The sequence below is a fragment of the Lonchura striata genome, chromosome 8, assembly GCF_046129695.1.
Source record: "Lonchura striata isolate bLonStr1 chromosome 8, bLonStr1.mat, whole genome shotgun sequence".
Lineage (NCBI taxonomy): Eukaryota > Metazoa > Chordata > Aves > Passeriformes > Estrildidae > Lonchura > Lonchura striata.
Genome location: NC_134610.1, coordinates 6502837 through 6510771, shown reverse-complemented (window position 1 = coordinate 6510771; position 7935 = coordinate 6502837). Strand labels below are relative to the sequence as shown.

At 41.5% G+C, this 7935-nt stretch overlaps 1 protein-coding gene across 1 annotated transcript; it reads right to left on the bottom strand.

The window, feature by feature from the left end:
- Nucleotides 1–4765: 4765 nt before the first annotated feature.
- Nucleotides 4766–7630, bottom strand: CXCR4 (C-X-C motif chemokine receptor 4). The gene is made up of 2 exons (XM_021548635.3): nucleotides 7511–7630; nucleotides 4766–5921 (listed from the first exon to the last, which is right to left on the bottom strand). Exons 1-2 carry the CDS (start codon nucleotides 7547–7549, stop codon nucleotides 4860–4862), a joined length of 1101 nt encoding a protein of 366 aa, XP_021404310.1. The 5' UTR covers nucleotides 7550–7630; the 3' UTR covers nucleotides 4766–4859.
- Nucleotides 7631–7935: the final 305 nt, after the last annotated feature.

The following is a 7935-nucleotide window of genomic DNA, read 5'->3' as shown; positions in this document are numbered from 1 at the left end:
TGATAGCTGGCTATGCAAAGCTTGCAAGCCTTCAGTAAGAGAGAACCATTTTGCTGAAAATTTATTTTTTATGTTCAGCAGAACAGTTCCACCTGCTCCTTACTGAAAGATTCAGCTTCATGTACATCTCTGCAAGTGAAATCAGCAACTTGTAATCTTCATTTGTAATTTATTTGGGTTGTAAGGTTGTACACTTCAGGAAGCATATTTGTTTAGGTACCCTGCTGTCTCTGAATTCAGTTGGAGTTTGTCACTGAAGCCATCTGTTCTTCCAAGAAAATAGTAGTTTTAATCAATACCTGCTACATGTGTAAAGAGCCCTGACTCCTCTGAAGTCAGTGGTAGCTGTGCTGGAGCCTGGATCACTTGTATCAGCAACTGAAAATGGTGCTTGGTAATCTACATCATTATACCTGTAGATATATTTATGTATCATGTTTGTAACTAAACAAACACAAAGTACATTTATAATCATCTTCTAGTAAAATATGTTTAAAAAAACAATAAGAATAGCATTGTTTTATTGTATGTCCCGATAGAACTAGAATGGTGGGAATATAGTAAAAGAATTGTTATTAAAACATTATCTTCAAACATCACCCTGTTGAAGATGAAAGATTTTCAGAGAAAAATTAAAAGAATGACAGAGAAATTGTTGCCTAAAGAGGAAGGATTTTAAGAAATCTGTGCCTTCTTTATAAGTAATAATCCCAGTGCTCATGTAATTTCTATTGACATGTGATTTATGGCTGTGAAAAGGAGTCTGTATAGCTCTTTCAAAATATAAAGTGAGGGAGTGGCATCCTTTGAGCAAAAACCTCTGGGGCTCTATCTGCTTAAGTGTTTCCTAAGTTTCAGCACTATGAGAATATGAGAATACTCCATTGTTAGGGGATTTTGGAGGCATGCCTGGATCAAGGAAGTACTTCCTCGCCATGCTGTTTCCTTTCCCAAACAATGTAAAAAATGGCCTTTTCAAGCAAACATCTAGAGGTGGTCACTTTGTACATTGTCCAACTAGAGCACAACCATGGTAAGATAAACCATTCACTTGCATGAATGGCTCCATGTTATTACTGCCACTTCCTTTTTATTTTCATGGTGATTTTGTTTTGATTTATGTATATGCATAGAAGTTCAAGCCCCTGTATAATGATTGTGTCATAAAACTGGCCAAGGAAGCAGCAAGTGACTCCCCCTGCTCACTGCCCTCAGTGTACATTTGCTGGGGCAGCCTCCCTACACCCCTCAGCTTTTCACATGCTCCTCTAATGTGGGCTTGGTACCACCTGATCAGAGAGAGTAAAAACACACCAACAAATAATGGATTAACCACACAAATAATGGGTTACAGTGGCATTTTACCCCAGTGCTTTAAGTGCTCTGACTTTACATCCAAACAACATTTCAGAAGAAGCAAAAGTAAGTTTGAGTACATGTTCTGTTCTTGGTTTAGCCTTGCATTATCCAAAGGATTTCTAACTAATCTCAGGCACTCAATATGTGTGCATTAGAGTATTAGGTGAATATCCATATTTTAATCCAGCATTGCTGTTGGCACATTGCAAAAATCAAGAGCAAAATACTTAATGCCTGAATTCAGTGGAAAAAGTTTTTGTAAATACATTATAAATCTTTTAAACAACCACATAACATTTTAAACTGGTTTGTAACTAGTACTCAATGATTTGTAACCAAACTCACATTTGTTCTCTGTTCTGTGTCTTGAGTTGCATATTTAAAATTACTTGGACACAGATATTATTTTATTACTTCAAGAAAGTGCTGAGACTATGCATTGTATATATCTTGAAGAATGTCATGATTATTCTGTATGCTAGAGAGGAGTAATTTGAAAAAAGACTTGGAAAGTCCCTTCAAAAACTTTGGCAAATTCTTGGTCTGTGTGGACTCGTCCAGTGTATAAATCACAAAATTAGGTTCATTTGCCTTTGTTGCTGAATTTATACTTTGAGAAACACATTTACTGGGACCACTTTTACTTCACAAAGATCTAAAAGTCACAGCCTCAACAAAAAATCAGCCTAAAGGTGATTTTGTTTTGAAATGCACTAAATGAATATTTTTTACCAAGATAGTATATATGGAATAGCTCAGTTGATTTGAGAGAAATTTACCTTATTTTCTCCTACTTACGCATAGGTCAAAAAACAGAACTGGATTCATTATTTCTTGCTATGTTTCCTCATGACAGCTTCATCCAATTTGCAAATATTTGCTCTGTAAATAGTACAAATATATATTATATTCATATTTATAGATATATAAAGTTATTTAGAAATAAATACATGTAGCTTTTGACTAATTTTTCTTGCTGAAGCAAAACCCCAAAGAACTTTCCACTCCTTTTTAAGACAGTCTTCTGTCCATAGGTTCATTAGTTCTACTGAGAACAATGGCAGTTCTATAAAAATCATCCCTCTGGGGCATGGGTTTTTTAAAATTTTACTAATTAATTTTCTACACAAATTCTTTCTGTTGTTTGTTTAGTGTCCTTTTAGTGGTCTTTGGCAGTAACATGACTGCTGAGTTTATTCTCTTTTGCACCCTCTTTCCTGTTAACTCTGCTTGAGGTAGCAGTTGGTTGACTGAAGCATAATGGGAATAATCTAAGTTAATGCTGGGGGCTCTAAACATTTCCTCAACAAATAAGCAGCAGTGTGTTGATAGCCTGTAAGTATTTTATAAGTGCAATTAAATCACAGTGATTGATTGGGCTGGGGTGAAAATCAGAATCATTTAGAACAGCAAATTCTTCACAGGGAAACCCTCATAAATTAAGAAAACACACAAACGAACAACAAAAATAAACAATTTAAGGAGTTCTGCTCCTATACCATGTTTTCCTCATTTCTCAGCCCTGTTTAGGAGGAACAACCTGATCAAAGTGAGACCTTTTGTTTCTTGAAAAGGCATATTTTCTGCTGTTAATTTATGTTGAGTGAAAACACACATTAGGTTAACTGATCTAAAAGTTTAGTTGCTAAAAGTGGAGGAGGAAATCTCTGTCCTTTTCATTTTATCCCACTTTTCTCTCCCTTTGCCTGGCTCCAGGTTACAAAATCTTGCACTTTCATAGTACTTGTTGGATTCCTCATAGAACACATTCAATTCACTAAATTGCTGGAAAATTACTTATTTTCTGCCAGGTTTTGTGCTTGTTCAGCACTGAATCAGCTCAACACTAAATCAGATGATTACTACTGTCATTGCAAGGGAAGGAGCGCAGGATGCAGCCAAGGTTGCAGCCTCCTCACTGGAGAGAAGGGAAGTTGAAAACAGAGAGGTCATGTATTTATGAAAATATCTAATATGAAGTATGGAGTTTAATGTAGCTTATCATAGTGGTTCTAGCTCCACAAAATCACCAGGGTGCTATACCTGTGAAAAATTTGGTAATTCCCCTGCAATATCTATGTTGCCTGTTTCAGTTCTGTTAATTTTTTTAAACTTTTTTTTTGACGTCTAAATTGGGGTTTTTTTGGTGTTTTTTATATGTAAGTAACAGTTTTGTTTGTTTTGTTAATGTAAGTACAAATACTCTCAATGGCTCTGTTCTCTTGGGTATCCATTACTTCTGAATGCACTCTCTACTGATGTGAAGACATGACTAACTTGACAATTAAGATTTCAGCACTACTTAGTGGTAGTCCTATAGTCTGGCTGATTCCTACTAAAACTATGTTCAAGAATTGGAACACATTCTGTGTTTTTAAAAGTAATGTGAAGATTTTAAAATCGCTTTAACAAAATCTGGATGTAGACAAGATAGGGAAAAGATAGGAAGATAGGAAAACCACTTACGTCCTTCAGATCAGATACACTTTATTAGAATAACTTTATTTCTAGCCAGAAATGGCTTTGATTCATCTACATTTGATTAGTGTTAACTTGTGAAAATAAACTTACAACCACAGCAAAGGCAGAAGAAATGTAGGATTGACTTTGTATACGTGGCATAAAGGTTAGGCACTTGCAGTAATCTGAGTTTGACTCCTGAGGCTGTAAACTTTAGCAATTGCTTAAACACATTGGTTTTCATTTGTAGATATTTTTCCTCAAGAAGTTCTCTAAGTGACAGTTTAAGTAATTTTAAACATAATGTTAATTGGAGCAATTGTATTCCAGTGAAAAAACATATGACATGGAACTCAGAGGTGTCAATTGAATAATCAGTACATACTGAAACTAATTTTCCTGCTTTTCACAAGATTTTCTAAGACATTATTGTGTATTTAGAATTGTAAATAAAAGCACTGAGAAAAATTCAACCAGAAATGAAAATACCACTCAAAATAAGTTTTTTTCATAAACTTTTATTTTACCTTGAACAAAAAATTTTGCAAACCATCAATTACTAAGAATGGAGGGAAAAACCCTAGCATGTAACAGAGGAGGCTTTGGTTATAAGTGCCATTTCTACAGCAGAGTTAAGCTATTGTAAACCAAACATCTTGTAGTAAGGTAAAAATATTCAGGCAAACTTTTAAGAATAACAGCAACACCAAAAACATTTACATATCAACAACAGAGAAATATTTTCTAAACTTTTAACAGTCACTTTTCTACAATTCAAAGTGTTTAGTTCACATATCTATACATACAGTCACTAAAACTTTTGTGAACCAACCACTTGTCCACAGGACCTGCCTAGACAGTTTGTCATCAATACGAAAGGTTTTTTTATATAAATAAGTCAATTAAAATTCACAGAGACTAAAAGAAACAATATACAATTCCAGCTGTAAATAAATCTGTACATTATGGTCAGTCTTATTTGTCTGAAATCTTGCACAGCTTTTAAGTGTCTCTTTATAAAATGATGGCAAGGAGCAGTGTTAGCTGGAATGGAAACTCGAAGACTCCGACTCTGTAGAAACAGAAGAATGTCCTGCACGTTTGCCTTTTGAAAGAATCTTGAGGCTTGATCCTCTGCTAACTGATGTCAAGGCATTTTGAGCTGATGTTTTGAACTTGGCACCCAAGAAGGCATACAGAATTGGATTCAGGCAGCAGTGGAAGAATGCCAGGGCTTCCGTAATGGAGATCCATTTATGCACTATGGTCTCCAAGCTGCAGCGGTGTCTGATGACTCCCAGCAAGATGAAGGTGTCAATGCTGATGCCAATATAATATGGAAGCCAGCAGGCAAAGAAGGCAAGGATGAGGATAACAGTGGTCTTCAAGGCTTTGCGCTTCTGGTGGCCTTTGGAGTGTGACAGCTTGGATATGATAATACAGTAGCAAGTCAGAATTATTAGACCAGGCAAGACAAGTCCTACCAAGATATGCTGGAATCTGAAGGAGATCAGCCAGTTTTCATGAGGGTACATGCGATCACAGAGATACTTTCCTTCTACTTCACTGGTACTGGCGAAAATTAAATCGGGCACTGTCAGAAGCAAAGCTGGCAGCCACACGCCTACATACACCACCTTCTCAGCCAACAGCTTTCGGGGGCGCTGGCTGTTGGTGGCGTGGACTATTGCCAGGTAACGATCTAAACTTATGAAGGCCAAAATCAAGACACTGCTATAGAGGTTGACTGTGTAAATGACATGAACTGCCTTGCACAGAACATTCCCGAAGTACCAGCTTATGGCTGCATCCACAGACCAGAATGGCAAGGTGATGACAAAAAGGAGGTCAGCCACAGAGAGGTGCAGTCTGTATTTATCAGTCATGCTTCTTTGTTTCTTCTGGTAGCCCATAACAATAATAACCAATCCATTCCCAATTATTCCGGTTAGGAAGATGATGGAGTAGATCGTTGGCAAGAAGATCCGATTAAAATCGGCATTCTCAATTTGATAGCATGGCTCATTGTACTCTCCATAATCACCCGAACCAATCTCATCTGTGCCATTTTCAGAAAGTTCAATTAATAACCCAGATGACAGCTAAAAAAAAAAGGAAGAAAATTAAATTAGATATTGCCTTCTCTACAAAAACTTATTCTATATGACAATATGCGAAGAGTTGCTTGAACAGTCTCCACTGTCATAAATGGGCAAACATTTTGAAAACCAGATGGGAAAATACAATGTTTACATAAGCATATATAAAATACACAGGAAATTTTGTCTTTCTTTGAAGAGTAAAATCTTGCTAAGGGCAGAGCATGAAGGAGTGAAGAAAGATAATGGCTACTCCCAGAAATATCGTTGGTTCTGGACACTTCAGTGCTCTTATCAGATGGACACTACAAATGGGAGAGCCCAGAAAGTGCCAGATGCAAGAGGTCTGTCCACACAGAGCATGACCTATCACATTTAACTTCCACAATAGAGGGCTATAAAAAAAATTACTTAGAAATGCTGCTACTCCAAAGTCCCTTCTCATTAAAAGGATGGGGTCAAGGAGAAATAGAGAAGGTACCTGCGGCTGATGTAATAAAGGATAAATAATAGCAAGAATTCCCTGCTGAGAAGCAATTGACAGCTCCACATAAGCTCAGACAAGGAAAAAACCCCAAAGCCCATAAAAAAAGAAAGAAAGAGAGAGGTGACCTTAATCAGGGGAACTCAAAGCCCTTGAGGGGTCACCACGGTGGGCCACGTTCCCTCCCTTTGTTCCCCACCCTCTGCGGTTGCGGGGCCGAGGGTGAGCGCGGCCGGCGCGGGACTGCAGCCAGACGGACCAAGTGAGCATAGCGGTGGAAAAAGGAAGCGAAATTTGGTGAGGGCATGAAAGCGCGTCAGGAAACCACCAACGGTTTTGGCCATGGCGCTAAAAGCAAAGCTGGCGGGAGAGTGCCATCTGGCTATGTGCAATTCCTCAGGTTTTCAGATGTTTTTGTTGTCATGCCCTGTGTTTCACGGACCCCCGAACTCCGCGCAGGGCGCGCCCGAGACCCGCATCGCTTCACACGTGGAGGCACCGGCTCCACGCGGGCATTAACTGCGGCCCAAAAGCTGGAAATTTACAGAGATGTCCCTTTTGCTCCTAACGGCTCTCCGAACAGAGGCAGAGGAGCTGCCCCCGGAAGAGTGAGATGCCGCCGCGTTTCGCCCGGGGAGCGGACGGGACGGCCGGGCGCTGCCGCCGCTCCCAGTCCAGCCGGCAGCCCGAGGTCCGGGCGCGCACCGGGGCAAAGGGATGCCATTCCCTGGAGTCAGACCGCTCCAAACTTCCTCGCCTCTTCCCCTCTCATCATTCCCGTAGCGCTAATTGCTCTGCCGGCGTTTTTCAGTCCACAAAGGTACCACATGTCACTTGAACTGACGGCCGAGCAGCAGAGCCCCAGAGAAGGAGAGGAGTCCTGCAGCTGGAAATTGCAGCGGCTGCAGCTGTGCCAAGGTCCGAAGCGCTGCAGGCAGAGGCAGCAGCGGCCGGGCTCAGAGGGGAGCCCTGCCCGTTCGCGTCCCGCAGACCCCTCCGCTGTCCCGACCCCCGCCTCCCGCAGCCTCCGTTTGCACCTTTGCTCCGAGGGCACCTTTGTTTGCAAACAGCGCGCACATGGGCAGCCGGCCGCGCTCCCGGCACTTACATCCAGGCTGTCGAGGCTGCTGTCCATGCTCAGAGCCATCGGACGGATCCGCGCTCTCAAGGCGTTGCTCTGCCGCAGCCGCGCCTCTCGCAGTGACACCACTCGCCGCTGCTCCAAACACGCCTCGGCTCTTCTGGCGGGACGCGCCGCTTTATAAAGTCCCGGGCTGCCCCCCCGCCCCCGGGGCAGCCGCGTCTGGCTCCACCCCGGCGATGTCGCCGCGCTCTGGGGCTCCGGGCGGGCGCCTCGGGCCGCTCTTTGTCTGCCGCCCCGGGCATGGGAATTGCACTTGCCCGGCGCGCCCGCGGGGGCCACGCTCCTCGCGGGGGCATTTGCCCCCTTCTGATTGATGTGTTCATACAAGCAGGCTTTTGAATTTCCCCTCAAGAACATTCTTTGAATTGTGTTGTAGAGCCCTGGGGTTG

Coding starts and splice junctions, on each gene's coding strand:
- CXCR4 (XM_021548635.3), bottom strand. CDS start 7,549: ATGGCTCTGAGCATGGACAGCAGCCTCGACAGCCTGGAT. Junction 5,922..7,510: donor GCAGCCTCGACAGCCTGGAT/GTAAGTGCCGGG, acceptor TTTTTTTTTTAG/CTGTCATCTGGGTTATTAAT.